The sequence below is a fragment of the Astatotilapia calliptera genome, chromosome 7 (assembly GCF_900246225.1).
Source record: "Astatotilapia calliptera chromosome 7, fAstCal1.2, whole genome shotgun sequence".
NCBI lineage: Eukaryota > Metazoa > Chordata > Actinopteri > Cichliformes > Cichlidae > Astatotilapia > Astatotilapia calliptera.
In genome coordinates this window covers 3,548,729-3,570,626 of record NC_039308.1, presented here as the reverse complement: position 1 = coordinate 3,570,626, position 21,898 = coordinate 3,548,729, and the positions used below count along the sequence as shown (strand labels likewise).

Sequence of the window (21,898 nt, the reverse complement as noted above, 5' to 3'; positions counted from 1 at the left end):
GTCAGTTGTAACAGCAACAGTCTGGGTCAGTTGTAACAATAATGCAGATGTTACAACTTACCACACTATTACTTTAACTTATATTAAACAAGTTGGGGCAACGACATCAGCAGAGAGAGGTTCACTGGTGGCTTTTGTATATGCGGTTAATGCCATTGGCAACACAATTCCTCCACTGTTTGTGTTCCCACACATACATTATGCAGACCTCTGTGTCAGAGATGGACCAGTAGGAAGTACTGGTAGTGGAAATAAATCAGGATGGGTGCAAGAAACAGATTTCCTCATCTTTCTGAAGCACTTTGCAAACCACACCAAGGTAAGCCGTGATAAAAAGTAATGGAATTGCGATGCTGGTGAACAACTACATTTTTTCAGCTTCATTGTTATGTTCAAAATTGGTGCAAGAGTTGTAGGTTATAATGCCCACTGAGCCAATGAGGCCAAACTCAAGGAAGACCAACCAAAATTAATGAAATATTCAGTTATAGAAAATTCCATAATTTATCTTTTTTGGGGGGTTGGAATATGTTCAAAGTTAGATTTCTGCATTCTGTCACACACACACAGCTACATAAATGGATGTAAGTGCATTCATGTGTTGAATAAACAAAGATTACATGTTAATATTTTGTTAGTACCCTTATTTCATTGTGTTACATTTTACCCCAGGATATGTTACAACTAACCCAGACTATGGGGTTAATTGTAACATTTCACTCTTCGTGTTTGAGACCATACCATGCAATGGGTAATTGTGCTGCAGAGAAAATAGCTGCACTATTTAATAGCAGAGACATGTAAATACTTTGCATTACATTTTGAATCCACTACCTTAAAAGAGCTCCAATTTACAGACAGAAATGTCAAAAATGTTACAACTATCCCCGGTCTCCCCTACTCAGTTTTGGATATTGTAGAAAGTGGATATCACTAATATGCTCATATTACGCACATAACTGGTGGTGTGCACAGAAGCCTCACAATCTTTTCGGAGGAGAAAGTTGGCACAGGATGTACTGAGGGGCTACATTAAGGTCAGGTTAGGCTAAACAGGGATTATTTATAACTGTGACTATTGCAAAGCTGCTCTGGTAGTGCCCAGTAAGAAGAACACGGAGATTAGCAGAATTTTTCAAGTTTCATAGAAATTGTTCAATTTGATGGTGTGAAACATTCATTATGTATCCAAATAATTTGATTGGAGTGCTTTACTGGGGGATTTTTCCTAATGTACAGCAATGTGTTACTACGGCAATCCAAGGAGTCAAAGTGCTTCAGCTGTGAGTTTTCTTTTGGATGAGTGAATGGATTTGTACTTTCAGATCCATAGGCGACTCAAATTTCATAGCCCTGTTAAATCTGGTTTAATTATATAAACGAACAGCATATTAAACTGCTTTCTTTTACTTTTTGAGACACTTTTTTGTTGTATTTGCTGAACTGTAGGTTTTCTCAGATGTTGACATAAGCTGTATTTGTAAAACAATATTAGTGCTCCTGCAGCCAGCTCACGGTGACCTCAACGCTCACGGCGCTCACCAGCCGAGCCACGTCTCCCCACTGCCCTGGCTTTCTGCTCGGACCGAGTACGGCTGAATGGCCCATTAACCTCCTCCTCGCCAAGCTACGGTACGCCGCCTGATTTATGACACTGCGGCGGGCTGCTGAGGGTGAGCGGTAAATCAGAATAAATGGAACCGTTGGAAGTGCACAGCATGGTCTCACCTGCCGTCTGACACTCACTCAGGAGCACATGAATATTGATGAGCGCGCACGCACTGATTTGATGTTCAGCGCGTGAGAGCGCAAGCAGCGGAGGGGGGTTCCCGATGCTGAATGCTATCATTAGCGTCGGAGGAGGGTTAGCATTAAGTGGTGGTTGGTAAAATGCAAATTCTTCGTCGTTTCCTTGCCGTGTCACCTCCCATTGTTCGTTTTAGTTCAGCCATGTTTGCTCACTTTGTAAACATTCAAATGCTTTTTTCTCTCTCCGCGTTTTTCTTTACAAAACGGCGAGCAGATTCTCATCCCCCTCTGTGGAGAGGGGGAGGGATGTTTGAACACATCATTGATTTCTCCCGCTCTCGACAAACGCTCTCTCTCAGTGTGTTTGTCCACGATGTTCATTGACGTTCCTCGCTGCTGTGTAATTATTCCCATCAGGAGAAAAGCCACGGAGCTCGATAATAACACCATTAGGGTCTACAGCAGTGCAGTGCAGAGCAAATTAAAGCCCTTATTAACACCTGAAACGGCTTTTCTGTGTGATTAGGAGCTCGGTTCTACACTTTTATAGCGTCCTGGATTTTATACCACAGCACCAACGCGTGTAGTGATCTACTATTGAGGAAACATTTACAAAGAAATTAAATAACAATAAAAAAAACACAATAATAATAAAGAGCTTTGTAAAATAACAATTTACTGCTAAGAATCAGCACACCATTAATTATTATCACATTTGAGAATATTTGAGCTCTTGAATTTAGACTTCTCCTCTTAGCTGGTGGGAAATGATAAATGGGAGTGGGATAGTCAGTGAATACATCAGCAATCAGTCAGTGAGACATGGAAAACGGGCAAACCTGTGAGTGGGGTTTTCCAACAGCTTTTGGATTAATGCAGAAGATAAACTCTGTGTTATGTTTAAAGCTCATCTTAAACACACTTCAGGCATCTAACCAAAAAGCCATCAACATAACCCACTGACCAGGGAGCCAAAAAGCCAAAAATACTAACTCATTTCTGGGTTTTCAGACTCATTCCTGCAGCACTCTGTTGGCCGAGCCAGTGACGGACACGATTTGATTGGTTTGTTTTACTAATGAAGTGGTCGGAGAATTCAGTTAATGAACGAACTCTGAATCAAAATGAGTTGTTTCATTTATAGTTCTGTTGAGCTGCAGTGTGAATTTTACAGCGGCTTCCCAATCCAGTATAGGGCTTTGGAGTTGACGTCACGCCGCAATGCATTGTGGGAGCGCAGCTCCATTTTCGGGGTCTACGAATCAAAACAAACACACTGTGTTGGAACGACGACGACAAGAAAGATGCTTAAAAGCAGCTCAAAAAGAAAACGGACGGTATAGAGACCGATTGCGTCCAGAGGCGAAGCAGCGGTACTTGAAAAAAAAATAGAGTGCATCGCAAATCTGGACCCATATGAAATACGGCAGTGGAGTAAAGACCCAGACGACTTACCGCCACTGTCCTACCCCGATATCTTCACGTATCTTGTTTGTGGAGTAAGCGCTTACACAGCGAACCAGTTTCGTAATTACAAGTCACTGGAGGCGCACATCCAATTTACAAATGGCTGGGTGCAAGATTTGGCTATTTTCAAGCCGCCAAACTCTGAGTACGTCGTCATTCATACCAAAGGAAGTCAGCTGGAGTGCATCGAGTGAAATAGCCATTTTCCACCCCCCACCATAATTAATGTTACACATTTATCATTGAACTGCTAAAATATCGTTATCATATTATATGCCCATAATTGTAAAGTACATGTAAATTAACACATTGATAATCGGGCAAATTATTAACGCCAATTTGTGTCCTTCCTGTCTCATTTCATTTATTGTCTTTACATCAGCCAATCAAGTCACTCCATTCTATGTTTGATCGCAATTTCTATAACTTCCGAGACCACCAACGATGATATTATTCAGCTATAAAGTGTGATGTGAACATATTTAGAACTTACGGGAATGAAAATGTCGTGAGCACACCAACTGATATCTGGAGACGTAACAGAACTTGATATCAGCTCGTCTCACGGCTGCTATCCAGGCTAGACGCCTTCGTTTGGTAATATCCGATACATGAGCTCCTTCATGTTGCTTCCAGGTTGGGAAAGCATAAAAGGACAATCCAAACTTATTCCCGTGCCGGTCGTAAGATCGAACATTGCAGCCGACCACACAGCAAGTACGAACCATGGCTATGCTTTCGCTCCTTACTTAGACCCCCAAAATGGCGGATTGGGCCAAAATCCTTTCCACGCCCACCCCTGTGACATCACGCTCCAAAGCCCTATTGCTCTAAAAAGTGTAATAGACACACAGCTCCACCGTGCTCCGTCTTCACCACGACGGACCTGTACAGCAAAAGCACGGCAGACACACACATTAAATGTTCAGGGCTGAAAAACAAATTTAAGCTCTGTTAAAGACTCCGACAACATCAATGCACCAGCTCCAAGCATCTGCATCTCACCATTTTGTTTCTCTTCAGGATAATTTTTTTCTAACATTAACTTTGAGCAGTGATATCACAGGAAATAGTCTCAACCGCGAAGGTTCCTCATTGTAACGTCTGTGATGAAGCAAGTAGTACAAATGCTTGTTCCTGCTAATCTGGAGATATTCTTAATATTGAGGTAAACATTTTCAGTGTCTTTGATAAATACACTAAGATTACTTAATTTAATACCAAATGACACGGACACCAAAGAAAAGTCCCTGGATCCAGATGGCTTTGTGATATTTTCTTGAGAAAATCTAAATCATGTATCATATTTTTTCTTGTTACAGTTTCATATTTGTGAAGATGTGACACAAATAAGTTTAATTTTGTCCTGTTTGATAAAAGCAAACTTAAAAGCTCCTAAATTAAAATCAAGAGTTAATCACTTCTGCACTTGTTCATGCAAATCTGTGCACATGAAGGGCAAAAATGATGCAGCCCCCAGAACAGGAATGGTTTTACAGACGGAGGCTACTGACATTTCTTTCCTCCTCATCTTTTCTGACAATTTTTTTTAAACTAGTTTTGCACTTGGCTAGGGTCAGTGTTACTACTGGTAGCATGAGGCCATACCTAGACCCTTCAGAGGTTGCACAGGTAGCCTAACTGCTCCACAATAGCACATTAATACGTGTCCCTGCCAGAGCGTTTGCTGTGTCTCCCAGCACAGTCTGAAGAGCATGGAGGCGATCCCAGGAGAACTGGGCAGGGCAGTAGAACGCAATTAACTCACCAGCAGGACCAGTATCTTCTTCTTTGTGCAAGGAAACGGGATGAGCACTGCCAGAGCTACAAAATCACTTCCAGCAGGCCACCAGTGTGACCCAACAATCAGAACCAGACTTCATGAGGATAGCCTCAGGGCCCAACATCCTGTAGTGAGCCCTGTGCTCACTGCGCAGCACCATGGAGCCCGATTGGCATTTGCCACAGAATATGAGAATTGGCAAGTCCATCACTGGCACCCTGTGCTTTTCCCAAATGGGAGCAGGTTCACCCCGAGCACACGTGACAGACATGAAAGGGTCTGGAGAAGTCGTTATGCTGCCTGTAACATCGTTCAGCATGACAGTGAAGATGTGGGAATGTATATCCATGTAGGTACACACAGGCTAGGAAGACGCCACCCTGACCTTTGGAAACACCCTGTTAATTTCATGACTTCATAGGCTTCAGGGTTATTTTAAAACTTGTTTTAAACATATCCCCCTGATTTGATTAATTATGTTTATTATTTCAGGGCGTCACATGTGTGTTACACTCCTGAACTTTTTGTTTTTAAAAAGCAATTAGTGCTTCAAATTAGGTGTTTTATTTGTAGAGAGTGGCAAATTAATATTTTAGAATCCACCCCGAGGGCTGTGGAAAGTGTTTTGGCACTTTTAAATTAATTTGAATTCAGCGCCTGACCCCGCTTTTACCCCCTCAGGACTCAAATCTGGATATTCCTGATCTAATTAGCTTGTCGTAGCCTGAGGCTGATCCTGTCCACTAAACCTCAGTGAAAGCTGCTGACGGAGAGACTGCAGCTTAACCTCTGTGGCAGAGGTTGTGAAATGCCCCTGAAAGGACCAAAATACTCCACAATATAAGTGTTAAAACTGCTGAATAAAAGCTTTCTATCTTTAAATACTGTGGACCGATTAGGTGGATTTGAGTAATTTCATCAGGAACACTGCCAGCTGAGATGTATGTCATGGGATTACTTCCAATCCTCCTCCAATCTGGAACGGCTGCAGAGGTTGTGTTAATCTGTGATGAGCTGCAAAAAGTCCTGAATGAACCAAAATTTCCAATCTGTAAATTCTTCCTGATCTTGATTAGCCAATGAAATACTGAAATAAAATACAAGCACAGTCTGTGTTGGACTGCTTTCAGAGCATTTGTCCAGATGATCAAAGTTCATGCATGTTTGTGTAGTGTGTCCCGCTGCTTGTTAGCCATGCATGTGTGTGTGTTTTACACTGCAAAGTACTCACAGAAACGCTAAAGTTCGAACGTGCTATATGAGTGCAGAACATTTATTTTTGAAGAGGCCTGAGTTTAAATTACTTCTCTGGGCCACAGTGCTGTTTATCCATATTTTGGTGTGTGTTGCACAGCATTGAATATATTACCTGGCTGTAGACATCTATGTTCTCTTGAATATAATTTAACTAAATGGCACTTACTCAAACTGCCACGAAATACATCTGAAAGCTCATCAGCCATTTCTGGAGAGAATTCGTGACCCGGTTAGTCAAAGTCTGAACTATTTCTGAAGTGCACACACACTTTCTTCCTCCTCCCGCTGTCATCTACAAGGACATCACTTTACTGTGCATATGGTTTCATTTTTAAGTTATGTTCCGTTCCAGCTGGTTGATTTGTTTTTGTGCCAGTTATGCAAAATTTTACCTTCATGCTATGAATATTTTCTGAGTCCAGCCCTTGAACATATGGGTGAGTTAAAAAATAGCACTGTTTAAGTTCTAAGGCTGAAATCTGCCCTTTTTCAGGTTATTTTTGTCACAGGCCAGCACTCTGAGTTCTCTTTGTATTTTTCTCATTTTTTGATATGTTATTAGTTTTTGGGTTATTTCCTATTTTGCCTTTAGTTTGGGCAGTTATTGGTCATTGTTCCTGGGTTTTCTATGTTTTGGGGTTTTGTATTCATTCATCACGTATTAGGTCTGTCTTATTGTGTTGTCATGTTTAGTTTTCAGTGTTTCCTGTTTTATTCTGACAGTGTCATGTGTTCTTTGGTCATTGTATTTAGTTTCACTCTCTCTTGGTCCTGTCATTAGGGTTATGTTTGTCAGCTGTTCCCCCATGTGTCTTCACTTCCCCTGATCAGCTCTTGTATGTATTTAAGCCCTTTGTTTTCTGCATGTCATTGTTGGGTCGTTTGTTATGTTGACCTTAGCCTTAGTTTTCGTCTTTGCCTGTTTATTTTCTCCACAGTTATAGTTTTTGGTTTTAGTACCTCTTAGTGTTTTGCCAGTTTGTTTTGGTTTCCTGGTTTATCCCTGCCGTCATTTAAATAAAGCTTCACTTTTCTGTTTAACCTTACAACTCCTCGTCATCATCTGCTTTTGGGTCCTGTTTCCACACACATCGGCGCACCCCGCCGTGACAATTTTTTTTCATGAGGTATCATCGTTTCAGTAGCAAAACTGCAGCGACTCACAGTCTGTGACAGAGGATGGATTTTTATGGAATAGGTGGCTGTTCAAACCAAGACAGAGCATGTGAAAGTTCTCGTTCAGCTTCCATCATCTCAGTAACATTTACGTCGTAGAAATGCTCAAATGTGTTTTTCATTCTGGAAATTTTCTGTGCGTGTTTTGTACTTCTGAATTTTTATGATGGGTTAATATTCTATAAAAAATAAACGAGGTAAATAAAAAGGCTCCAAGTTACAACCTTCTTCTATAAAAATATTCAGAGTATGAAGGTAAAATTTGAATGACTTCAGTTGGGAATAGATGGTACACATGATAAATATATACCAGATAATCATAAAGCATGTGAACCCCATAATAATAATTTTTTCTCAAAGTGCCTGTAGAATTGGGTGTTGGAAATACACTAACTTTAAATGTGCCCACTCAAACTAGATCAGAGTTAAACAACATCTTCACTTCATTCCTTTTACTGGAGTCTTTTAAATGCTCATGAAGCTGCTGTGGAATCAGTCAGGCGACAAGTGCTCTGACACCTCCAGGAGTCACGAGGAAGAAAAAATTCATTTTTCTAAACATGCCACAGTCGGCCTGAGCGCATATATAAAATGCAGAACAGCCTGAAGGATATTTTTTACTGGGATTAAGAGGAGTTTGTAGCTAGTTATATGGCCTGTTATGTGCTCATAATCAAAGCGGCGCACATCCGCTGAGGTGAGCTGTAACATCAAAACTAATTGCACAGATAAACCAGCAGTGTGCGCCATAACAGAGTTGTTTAGTGTGATCCCGGCGCAGAGGAGCAGAGCTGCCCCACAGATCAATAGTCACGTTTAGAGCTTTGCTCTTACAAAGCTCGATAGGAGATGCACGACTGAGCCGCAGCTCTAAGGTGGCGCCTGATCGATGCCGCTGTTAAATGCTGATTAATACCCATAGCTGCTGATGAAGATGAATGATGGCAGCAGCCAGAGTGATGGTGGAAGGACATGGATTTTGCCCCAAATCTCCTGTTTTCCTATTAGCCTTCCCCTTTCTGTCTGTGCATCCCTGTGCGGCTCTCTGGACGCCTCGCTGCGTCTCCTCCTGTCCTATCTTTATTAAGCTCGGTCCTCAGTTACAGAGGTTCATCTCTGCTGTGTTTGTGTGAGACGGTTATTGATTTTACAGCTGGATGGATGAATAGTGCCACAAGTCCGGGCTGCACTTTTCTTCTCTGTGTTGTTATCAGGTCCAGTTGTGCCACCTGTTTTCAGAGTGGTTTACACATTAAAAAAGGATTCTTCTCTCCTTTGTCTCGATGATTCTCTCTGACTGTTATCACTTCAGAGTTTCCATGTCTGTTACCTTTTGGGATTTTTGCATGACTGGACTCGTCTCAGTGTCCCACAAATAATTCATAATGACATTTTAACAATTATTTAAATTTTAATATTTTTATGACAGAGACATTCATGGTGAAAAGTAAAGAAAAAAACAGACGGTGTCACGTCAAAACCACCAGAAGTTTTTGTTTTTCTGCATTTAAAACAGAGCGTCTAAAACATTGCAGTCAGTGCATTTAAAGAGGTGAAATAAAAGCTAAATGGACTTAAATCGGTGTTTGAGCATAATCAGATGCATCAAGGGAGGTTGATGCAGAGTTGATATATTTTTCTGTTTTATGCATTTCTGCGGGTAGATAAATTTTCCTGTTTATTTTATTCTGATGGCTCACCCCTCTTTGCCGCAGTGTGTGCTGAAGTTACCGGTGTCATTTCAGACTGTGATCAAAAGTCTCCCAATAAGGAGCTTGCTAAACCAGGAAGCATCTCACTTCACTGACAGATAATCCGGTAGTGTGCGCTGCTTCTGCACCCAGGAGCACCTACGCCTCTGTCCCTGTAGTGATCGCAGAAGATCCAAGATTGTGATGGAGGATTCAGCAGTGTAGGGTTAATGTTATGAAAGCAGTGGCGTGCAGTGACTTTTACAGAAGTGTAACGTGCCATTTTGTGCCGCCTGTCTTTTATTCTTTTAAATATGCTGACAGCCTCCTGCAGTTTGCTTCACTCTGTGTGGATTTCTTCATCTTTCTGCACTCATTCCTGGCTGAATAATTGTAAAATATTATTAACTGTATAATTAAATAAATAGCTACTATGTTACCAAAAAATGCTGTTAAATTTTTTTTTATTCCTTTAGCGAAGGAAGCAATAAAACACTATTAAAACACCTCACTATACATAAAACTGTATTATTCACAAACTGTAGGTAAAGTATAAAAACTAAAAATAATCTTTGTGCAGCAATTTGTTGCCAATCAGGGTTTTACTGATAAATATTACTGCTGCAAAATAACAGCTGAATCCAAAGGCTCAAGCACTCTGTGACATGGTTAACTAGTTTTCATTAATAACCTTTTTTCTGATGAAAACAACAAAGTGATTAAATAAAAATAAATGCACAAAGGCAAAACTATGATAAAATCGCTACTTTCATCAACGAATAAAAACTATAAAATATTCAGATCTGACTTTAGAAGTGATCCAATCAGAAGTGATTTCCTTGTACAGCTGATCACATTTGAAACATCCATCCATTCTCTTCCACTATCCCAGCTGTCTTAGGGTGAGAGGCAGGGTACACCCTGGATGCTCGCCACTCTCTCGCCCTTCAGTTTTTTTTTTCAATCCTTGGGAGGAAGAGAACAGTAGACACATGGATACATATACAGATGCTGTTTAAACTCTGTGAGCCCCTCCAGGGAACACACTAAATTCTTTACACTTTTTGGTCAACCGTATCATTCATCTACTATAATCTTATGATATTCAGTCAACTAAAACAATACCCACATTCTAACTAAAGCTAAATCAAAATTTGCTCTTAAAATTAACCCTGCAAACCATCAACACTGACAGCACTGTTCTTCATAGTGCTGCATTTAAGAGCCACAATCAGTTCAGCGTTGAGGTTTTTCTGTTGAAAAGACTCCATCGGTGCTGGAAAATAGTCAGTTAATGTAACTCTGATGTGGTCAGGATGAGGCAGGGGTGACCAAACATTTGCCCTTTGTTTGCAAAAATGTTCTGCCCAAATCTGAGCTGCTTCATGTCACATGCCACTGCTTCATTTGGACTATTTTAGGGGATTTGGGCCAGCACAGCCTAGAAGTATGAAAATGAGAACATGTACAAGCAGCCTGTGGCTTTGTTGATGTAATGAACCTAGTGCAGCCCTGCCCAGAGGCTCTTTGGGATAAGTAGGTCTGGATGCCATCTGGTCTGCTCAGCCTGTTGAGCAGCTTCATGAAGCTCAGACTGAAGAAGGACTGTGTGTCAGATCTGAACATAAAAATACCTTAAACCGTGTGTACATTTGAACAGAATCAGTGGTTACCTCGAACTAGTGAGCTTTACTGTGTGTGCATCTCAAAAGTAGTGTAGTTGTTTTCCACTACATCTAGAACATCCCAATGAGCAGGACTGATTCATTTGTCTCTCACAATTCAAAAATACACCCCTCTTATTTGGTGACAATGCTGACAAAGCCTGGCACAAAATCACAGTATGTTTAGTGCAACTGTATCATTTTGTTGATAGAAGTCAGTGATGATGTGATTTTTGGTTACGGTTAAAGGAAAACCTTTAGTGACTGGAAACAGGAAACAAACACTCTTCTGTTTCAAAGTCTGCTGAGCCATCCATCCACCTTCCAACATTAACCTGACATTCTCTGTTATTTGATTCAGAATAATTAAAACATGAACAAATGACCCAGTTTGTCCCAAGAAGACTGCACGTGTCCAATCTTTAACATTTTATGTAATGAATACAAATAGTTTTCCAACATCAGGTTGGAAGAATATCCTCCTCCAATCATTTCTAAGCTCTTTATTCTTGCTCTCTCCTCAGATCTGATTATGACATGGAGTATGACAAATACCCGGATGACTGCTATAACCGGTAAGTCCATGAATGGTTCATAGAACTGCTTTTTAAATGGGGGAGACCCCAAGAAGGATCAATGATCAGTGATCTATACAAAGTTAAATGTGTGTTGTTCAGTTGCACTGGCACTTTGGTAAAGTTCAGTTTGGTTTGTTGCCACTCAAACAAAAAACACTGCATTTTCAAATTTTAACTCAAAACTGAACCTTTTTCTAAACCTGTCCAAGTAGTTTTGGTGCCCCAAACTCAGCCCACACAGTCGCAATCAACTATGGAAAACAGCGGCTGGAGCTTGTGACATGACCAAAAATGATTACCATATGCAATGAACTTGTGACCTGCAGACCCTCGCCAATCTTTCTGTGTGTGTGCAGTCAGACTGGGAGGGACTGCAACTGTTTGGAGACAGGTTGCTTCTTGGCAGGTAATCCGTGCAGTCACATGGTGGTTGACACTGATTGCCCTTCAGAGGTGAAGGTTGTTGCATTTCCAACTTCTGGATGACCAGAAGCGGCTCTTTCGGCTCGGCTCACTAAAAACAGACGGCTCTTTCGTTTATATATAAATATATACGGGGGCCTCTAGAGACAAAGCATGTACAAACTCCAAAACACAACGGGTGTGTGTGTGTGTATCTATATATATATATATATATATATATGCGCAGCTGGATAGCGTAGTGGTTAAACTACACGCCTTTGGAACAGAGGATCGCAAGTTCGATTCCTGCCTGGGGCGTCTGTATCCAGTAAGGGTCCTAAGGCTAGACCCCCTATGCTAAGCAAGCCTACCGCAGACATGAGCGAGACAGATAAATATGAAGGCATGCCGGCTCGGACGTCGCCCGGATCAACAAGGTCCGCGTCAGGTGTTGAGGAACCAGGGCACCCTGACGAAAAGTGGGCTACTGGAACAAGAAGGCATCGGTGGGCAAGGGACGAAAACAGGGCGTTGTTGGAATGCTACTACGCAAGTAACCCCGGCGGAAGGGGCTACATGAATAGGATGAGGGACCTATGGATTCTTCGATACCCAACATCCACAATGACGGCGAAACAACTAGTAGCTCAGTGTTCCAACATTCGAAAGAAGGGACTGCTCTCACAGCTAGAGATTGACGAGGTACAACACAAATGCTACGGCAAGGAGGAGTCAGGACGCCAGGTCAGGGGGGAGATATCATCACCCCCACCCGAGATTGGGTACATAGCCCCGATAGGAGAAGGATCGTTGAGTGCGAGAGGAACTGACCTGAAAAATAGGATCATGGCCAAGCTTGAAACCTGGATCCCCCGTAGCCGGTTACCAAGATTACGTGAAGTACCCTCAGAAGGTCTGCTAGATGATGTTAATACAGCACTACGGGCAATACCTACAACCACGATTACCGACACTAACAAGCTGATCTACAATACGGCAGCAGTGATCAGTGAGATGCTTGGCTACAAGTTGAACAGCCACAAGGGGCAGTACCCTCCATGGAGAAGGAGGCTAGAGGGCAAGATCAAAGTAGCACGGAGGGAGGTTAGCCAACTAACAGAGTTGCAGAAAGGTGCGACAAATAAGGTGCCTAAGAAATACAGCAAGCTGTCCATACCTGAGGCCTTGGAAACTGCCAAGCAAAGACTCACAGCCTTGGCCAGCCGCTTGAGGAGGTACACCAGAGAGATAGAAGGCAGGAGAATAAACCAGCTGTTCTCCACAGAACCAGCAAAGGTGTACTCTCAGTGGCAAGGGAACAATAAGAGAACAGCACCACCAAGGCTGGAGACGGAGCAATACTGGAAGAGCATATGGGAGAAGGATGCAACCCATAACGGCAATGCTCAGTGGCTAGTGGATCTGAGGGCAGACCACAGCGACCTCCCTGAACAGGGTCCAGTAACCATCACAGTGGCAGATATCCAAGAAAGGGTCTCCAGTATGAAGAGTTGGACAGCACCAGGGCCCGACATGGTTCACGCCTACTGGCTGAAGAAGCTGACTGCACTCCACGAGCGTCTGGCAGCACAAATGAACCAGCTGCTAGTGAAAGAGAGACACCCGGAATGGCTAACTGAAGGCCGGACGGTCCTGATCCCCAAGGACCCCAAGAAGGGACCGGTCCCCTCCAACTACCGACCAATAACCTGCCTCAGTACTACATGGAAGCTCCTGTCAGGCATCATATCGGCTAAGATGAACAGGCACATGGGTCAATACATCAGTGGGACACAGAAAGGAATTGGCAAGAATACCAGAGGTGCAAAACACCAGCTACTGGTAGACAGAACAATCAGCCGAGACTGCAAGACCAGACTGACCAACCTGTGCACTGCCTGGATTGATTACAAGAAGGCCTATGACTCAATGCCCCACAGCTGGATACTGGAATGCCTAGAATTGTACAAGATCAATGGGACCCTAAGAGCCTTCATCAGGAACTCAATGGGGATGTGGCGTACAACACTAGAGGCCAACTCCAAGCCCATAGCACAAGTTACCATCAAGTGCGGGATCTACCAAGGAGATGCTCTGTCCCCACTGCTGTTCTGCATAGGCCTGAACCCCCTCAGTGAGATCATTAACAAGACTGGCTACGGATACCGACTACGGAACGGAGCAGTTGTCAGCCACCTCCTGTACATGGATGACATCAAGCTGTATGCCAAGAGTGAACGAGACATCGATTCACTGATCCACACTACCAGGCTATACAGCAATGACATTGGAATGTCGTTCGGACTGGAGAAGTGTAGTCGGATGGTAACAAAGAGAGGGAAGGTAGTCAGAACTGAGGGGATTGAAATACCAGAAGGCAACATTGCAGACATAGAGGACAGTTACAAGTACCTGGGGATCCCGCAGGCAAATGGGAACCATGAAGAGGCCGCTAGAAAGGCTGCAACCACCAAGTACCTGCAGAGGGTCAGGCAAGTCCTGAGGAGTCAGCTGAATGGTAAGAACAAGATCCGGGCCATCAACACGTACGCCCTGCCCGTGATCAGGTACCCTGCTGGGGTAATAGGCTGGCCAAAGGAGGAGATAGAAGCCACTGACATAAAGACAAGAAAGCTCCTTACCATGCATGGAGGGTTTCACCCCAAGTCCAGCACCCTGAGGCTGTACGCTAAGCGGAAGGAAGGGGGCCGGGGACTGGTGAGTGTCAGCACCACAGTCCAGGATGAGACAACGAACATCCAAGAATACATTGGGAAGATGGCCCCAACTGACCGAGTGCTCAGTGAATACCTCAGGCAGCAGAAACCCAAGAAAGAGGAGGGAAACGAGGAACCATCATGGAAGGACAGGCCCCTGCACGGTATGTACCACCGGCAGATAGAGGAGGTGGCTGATATCCAGAAATCCTACCAGTGGCTGGACAAAGCTGGACTGAAAGACAGCACAGAAGCACTAATCATGGCAGCACAAGAACAAGCTCTGAGCACAAGATCCATAGAGGCTGGGGTCTATCACACCAGGCAAGACCCCAGGTGCAGGCTGTGTAAAGATGCCCCAGAGACAATCCAGCACCTAACAGCAGGGTGCAAGATGCTAGCAGGCAAGGCATACATGGAACGCCATAACCAAGTGGCCGGCATAGTGTACAGGAACATCTGTGCTGAGTACAACCTGGAAGTCCCGAGGTCAAAATGGGAGATGCCCCCAAGGGTGGTGGAGAATGACCGAGCTAAGATCCTGTGGGACTTCCAGATACAGACGGACAAAATGGTGGTGGCTAACCAACCGGACATAGTGGTGGTAGACAAACAGAAGAAGACGGCCGTAGTGATCGATGTAGCGGTTCCGAATGACAGCAATATCAGGAAGAAGGAACACGAGAAGCTGGAGAAATACCAAGGGCTCAGAGAAGAGCTCGAGAGGATGTGGAGGGTGAAGGTAACGTTGGTCCCCGTGGTAATCGGAGCACTAGGTGCGGTGACTCCCAAGCTAGGCGAGTGGCTCCAGCAGATCCCGGGAATAACATCGGAGATCTCTGTCCAGAAGAGCGCAGTCCTGGGAACAGCTAAGATACTGCGCAGGACCCTCAAGCTCCCAGGCCTCTGGTAGAGGACCCGAGCTTGAAGGATAAACCGCCCGCAGGGGCGTGCTGGGTGTTTTTTATATATATATATATATATATATATTAGGGGTGCAACGATACATAAAATTCACGGTTCGGTTCGATACTTTGGTGTCACGGTTCGATATTTTTTCGATACAAAAAAATGTTCATGCCTTTTTTAATTTGTAATTTATTAAGATCATAAATATTTCTTTTAACTCAAAAATACAGTTTTTAAATTAAATGTTGCTGAAACAACAAAATAATTAAAAAAAAATAAAAGAGTTTGGAAACGAGTTTATTACAGAGAAATGTCCTTTTTCAAAATAAAAGCTATGCTATACCCTTCTTCTGGGGTATATTCTAGGGAGCATATTGAACATATCAGGTCTCCATAAAATGAACCACTCTTTAATGGACTTCCCCTTACACTCATCTTCTGGAGTGCTAGCACTTAGCTGCATATACAACAAAAACAACTTAAATAAAAGATCCACTTAAATACAAACTAAAACATAGTTTACACAATTTCCATGTTCTTCTTCAGAAAAATTAGGATGTCCACATGTTCTGCTGACAGTACAGATCTGCTTGCTGTGACAATGTCACCTGCTGTGGAAAACACCCTCTCATTTGGGACAGAGGTTCCAGGTGCAACCAAGTAACACTGTGCCAACTTGGAAAGATGAGGGTAGAAGCTGTGATGTTCCTGCCACCATCTCAGTGGGTTATCATCTGTGGGAATGCAGTCTGCTAAACTGTACAAGTTAATTTCCTCCTCTGCCACTTCGGCTGCAGACCTGGTCCTTGGCTCTTGTGCCATGAACAGTTCTCCAAACAACTCCTTCATGGCCGACTTTTTCTCTGGTGGAGATGCTGTTGGGGAATCTGAAGAGTTTGCTGCTTGAGTCTCTGCGGAGCTCGCAGTTTCTGTTGTGCCTGCAGCTTGGTCCTGAGGAAATATAAACGACCAAACTGTTGTATTTGTTTAAATAATATTATAAATTTTTATATTTATAAATCAAGCAGTAGCAAAATAAAATTTCAAAAATGAAAAAAAAAAAGTACTTGTTCAATGCTCAGGACAAGCTCTGTGGTGCGTGCTCCATAGACTCTCAGCTGAGTGACATCATCCAAGTGTCACAGGGACTTGAATCGTGGATCTAAAGCTGTGCACTTGTGTAGGTAATTCTGAAGGACACGATCAGCGTATCTCTGCTCCAGGTTCTCCCTGATGTTGTTTTTTTTTTTTTACATTTCTCACTGCTGGGCTGTCATCACCAGACTGCGCCATAGAGTTCAGGATGTTCATTTTAAGTGGCAGGATCATGGAAGCTGTTGGAGATGACGCTTCACACATCATGACTGCCACAGTTTTTAGGGTTTTCATGACTGTAACAGGATTTTCAGACAGTGCATGTTCTTCCTGAGTTAGATTCTGAATGTACTTCATACTCTTCTTCACAGTGTTGTCGGCCATAGCAGCATACACTGCTTGCTGTTCAAGGTATCTTTCCATCATATCATGAGAAGAGTTCCACCTAGTTGGAACATCTTGAATCATTTTTTTTTCACCAAGCTGTAGCAGTTGCTGTTTTTTCTTAAACACATTGCATCCTGTTGTGCTTCTGTGAAAGGAGACAATTCTTCTTATCTTTGCCAGGAGATGGGAAACCTTCTGCACTGCCATTCCTTTCTGAGCAGCTATATTAATAGTATGCGCAAAACATCCGATTTGTGGCCCCAGTCCAGCAGCTGTGACGGCATTAACTATGTTCTTAGCATTGTCAGTAGTTACAGGTATTATCACATATGGTTGCACTAACTTCCAATCTTCCCCAGCTTCAGACAGACCTTTGGCTAAGTCGTTAGTGGTGTGACTTTTGACCAGGTGTGTCTGCAAAACAAAGTTTTTCATCTGCCATTCCGGACAGTCAGGTAGCTCTGTGTAGCTCTTGACGTCCAGCCGTCTGTGTTTAGAGCAACAGCGGGTGCTGCTGACACTGCCATCTCTAATTTGGCTTTTGTCTCCTTGTACATAGCAGGAACTGCGGTATCAGTGAAATAGGTTTGTGAAGGAATACTGTAACGGGGCTCAAGTACTCTCAGCATTTCCTGAAACCCGGTGTTTTCTACAACAGAAAAGGGTCACATGTCGACAGCAATAAAAGTAGCAATTGCCCTGTCGATCTTTTTTGCCCTCTTAGAATCATGTGCTAACGGCTGTCTAAATGACTCGGGTAAAGTTTGTAGCATGCGTGCTTGCTGTTGTTTTTGTCTGCTTCTGCACTAGGGTGATGTCGGCTTAAATGTGCATTCATATTTGTTGTGTTCCCACCGATGTAATTAACCATGGAGTGGCACATCCGACATAACTTCACATGAAAGCCAAAATAGTTCCAAAAGCCAGATTTCAATGACGGTGGAGGAGGTTCAACTTCGGGTGGCATTGAGGCAGTTGCCATGTTGCAACGAGCTTAACTTCTGTCTTGCTAGCTTGAGTGCATGCATGTGGGCAGCGCTCAGTGGATCTGTGCTCGACAATGCAGCCTAGGCGGAGTAGTCGAACGCAGATCCACTGAGCGCTCAACACAGACAGCATCGTCAGAAGAAAAGTTGATAAAATAAATATAAAATTTTGTATCATTCAATACATATGCGTACCGAACCGAAAGTACTGTACCGAATGGTTCAATATCGATACATTTATCGTTGCACCCCTAAAATATATACACACACATAACATATGTGTGTATATATACTAGAGATGGCACGATACCACTTTTTTATGTCCGATACCGATACCGATATCATAAATTTGGATATCTGCCACCGACACCTTCACCCTCCACATCTTCTCGAGCTCTTCTCTGAGCCCTTGGTATTTCTCCAGCTTCTCGTGTTCCTTCTTCCTGATATTGCTGTCATTCGGAACTGCTACATCGATCACTACGGCCGTCTTCTTCTGTTTGTCTACCACCACTATGTCCGGTTGGTTAGCCACCACCATTTTGTCCGTCTGTATCTGGAAGTCCCACAGGATCTTAGCTCGGTCATTCTCCACCACCCTTGGGGGCATCTCCCATTTTGACCTCGGGACTTCCAGGTTGTACTCAGCACAGATGTTCCTGTACACTATGCCGGCCACTTGGTTATGGCGTTCCATGTATGCCTTGCCTGCTAGCATCTTGCACCCTGCTGTTATGTGCTGGATTGTCTCTGGGGCATCTTTACACAGCCTGCACCTGGGGTCTTGCCTGGTGTGATAGACCCCAGCCTCTATGGATCTTGTGCTCAGAGCTTGTTCTTGTGCTGCCATGATTAGTGCCTCTGTGCTGTCTTTCAGTCCAGCTTTGTCCAGCCACTGGTAGGATTTCTGGATATCAGCCACCTCCTCTATCTGCCGGTGGTACATACCGTGCAAGGGCCTGTCCTTCCATGATGGTTCCTCGTCTCCCTCCTCTTTCTTGGGTTTCTGTTGCCTGAGGTATTCACTGAGCACGCTGTCAGTTGGGGCCATCTTCCCAATGTATTCTTGGATGTTCCTTGTCTCATCCTGGACTGTGGTGCTGACACTCACCAGTCCCCGGCCCCCTTCCTTCCGCTTAGCGTACAGCCTCAGGGTGCTGGACTTGGGGTGAAACCCTCCATGCATGGTAAGGAGCTTTCTTGTCTTTATGTCAGTGGCTTCTATCTCCTCCTTTGGCCAGCCTATTACCCCAGCAGGGTACCTGATCACAGGCAGGGCGTACGTGTTGATGGCCCGGATCTTGTTCTTACCATTCAGCTGACTCCTCAGGACTTGCCTGACCCTCTGCAGGTACTTGGTGGTTGCAGCTTTTCTAGCGGCCTCTTCATGGTTCCCATTCGCCTGCGGGATCCTCAGGTAATTGTAACTGTCCTCTATGTCTGCAATGTTGCCTTCTGGTAGTTCAATCCCCTCAGTTCTGACTACCTTCCCTCTCTTTGATACCATCCGACTACACTTCTCCAGTCCGAACGACATTCCAATGTCATTGCTGTATAGCCTGGTAGTGTGGATCAGTGAATCGATGTCTCGTTCACTCTTGGCATACAGCTTGATGTCATCCATGTACAGGAGGTGGCTGACAACTGCTCCGTTCCGTAGTCGGTATCCGTAGCCAGTCTTGTTAATGATCTCACTGAGGGGGTTCAGGCCTATGCAGAACAGCAGTGGGGACAGAGCATCTCCCTGGTAGATCCCGCACTTGATGGTGACTTGTGCTATGGGCTTGGAGTTGGCCTCTAGTGTTGTACGCCACATCCCCATTGAGTTCCTGATGAAGGTTCTTAGGGTCCCATTGATCTTGTACAATTCTAGGCATTCCAGTATCCAGCTGTGGGGCATTGAGTCATATATATATATATATATATATATATATATATATATATATATATATATATATATATATATATATATATATATATATATATTAGACTTAATAGTCACTATATACAGTAATTGACTTCTATTCATTTTACATCAAATTAAAACTTTGGGTGTAAGATTCAGATAATTATTTATTAAAAGCTCGACATTTTAAATGAGAATAAGAAAGAAAAGTATGTCTTTGTGCCCCCTTTTCCCTGTTAACGCCCTATCGGCCCCCCTGGCTAAACTTTGCTAGCTCCGCCCCTGCACAGTTACCAGCCGTCATGCTATCCAGACCACCGACAGGTCCCGCATGCCACAGCCGCTCTATCACGTGATGCATACTGCTCCGACGTGCTAACGTTCTGAGGCGAGTTACGGCGTGTTGCAAGTTTTGTGAGGTGCTTTCGTGATATTTAATGGATCGGATTACATTTTTTATTTTTCTCCGATATCCGATCCAGTAATTTAGGTCAGTATCGGACAGATACCGATACGTAATATCGGATCGGTCCATCTCTAATATATACATACATATATATACACATACATATATATACACATACATACATATATATACATACATATATATGTATATGCAGGGCTCTAGACTAACTTTTTGACATGGGCGCACCGGTACGCCTAACTTTAAAAATTTAGGCGTACTGGCACAAAAGTTAGGTGCACTCCAATTTTTGAACCGCATCGCTTAACACCTGAGTTTTACATGTGCACTTTCTTTGGGGGGGAAGTCCATACAGACAATATTCATTTCTAAATTATTAACTAACAAACTTGTGCTTAAAGTGCTCAATATTGTAGAAAATGTTAAACGTAATCATCATCTTGGCCTCCTCTGACGACCTGTTTGCTGCTGTCTGTTGCTGAAAGGCAGTGGGGAGAGGGGACACTCGGGCAGTGCATTTATTGCAGCATATTGTTAGGATGCCTGGGTCGTTGACCCAGGGTTTTTGAGTTTATTATATTATTTATAATTTCTAGTCTTTGGTTTCTTTGAGTTCTGTCTTATGGTTTATGTCTCTGTCTTCTCTAGTTGCTCTGTCTCCCCTGTCAGCTGTATCCCCTTGTCTAGTTCGCGTCTCTGTGTATCCTTAGTTGCTATATCCCCGTGTCCAGTCAGTGTCTGTGTCTGCCCTGGTCCCACATCTCTGTTCCCTCTGTTGCAGTGCATGCGAGTCTGTGTCTTTAGTTCAGTCTGTGTTGTGTTTCCTGTTTTACTTTGAAGGTCTCTGTCTTATCTCAGTGTGTTCAGTTTACGCTTCCTTGTCTCGTCAGTTCTGATTTGCCCCAGCTGAGTTTCCCCTCCTGTTGTCCATTCCCTGATTGCTCCCTCTATGTATTTAAGCCCTGTGTTTCAGTTTGTCATTGTTGCGATCTACTCTTATCTACCCTCACTTATGCTGTGTGTTTTGGCTTTTCCCTGCCTGCGTTAATGTTTGTACTTTGGAGGTTTGTTACTTTGAGTTCAGCATTAAAGCTGTTTTTTTGAGTTCACGTCTGTCTCCGGAGTCTGCACTTTGGGTCCTTCTCCTGCCTGCACACAGCCGTCACATAACACATATAATGTGTTTCCTGGATACACTGTGCTTTTTCAGCATTCAAAGATTGATGGCACCGTGTCAGAGCACTGGCTATGAATTTCAGACAGATCAGGCTCACTAGGGCTGGGTATCATCACTGATTTCTATAATCCATTCGATTCCGGTTCTCAAAGTCCTGATTTGATTCAATTTAGCCTCAGACAGTCAGAAATATTATAATTCTGATCATTTATCAGTATTGATACATGAGACTTCATCAGAATTGTGAACATCACAGCAGATACCTTTGTGTGAAAGTAACTGAGAATAAAACACAGAAAAACATGAAGGAGATTTTCCTGGTCTGGCTTTTTATAGCAGATAACCTTAAAAATATTCTGCAATATTCTGCAATTTTGCACAATTTTAATAAGTTTAAATTTCTTCAGTATTGAACAGCAGAAATTAGGCTTTCTTGTCCGAGGTCATTTAAGTGAAAAAAGAAAAAGACAGCGCTGTAAACAACGGTAGACTGGTGGGTAATAAGTGAATGAATAATGCAGAAAACAGAG

At 43.3% G+C, this 21,898-nt stretch overlaps 1 protein-coding gene across 1 annotated transcript in view; it reads left to right on the top strand.

Annotated features, from left to right (window-relative positions):
- LOC113025114 (Golgi apparatus protein 1-like) overlaps positions 1-21,898 on the top strand; it is a 155,968-nt gene that overhangs the window by 92,813 nt on the left and 41,257 nt on the right. Inside the window, exon 29 of the mRNA XM_026172549.1 lies at positions 11,312-11,362. Coding sequence (XP_026028334.1) covers positions 11,312-11,362 — 51 coding nt within the window. The remainder of the gene's footprint in view (positions 1-11,311; positions 11,363-21,898) is intronic.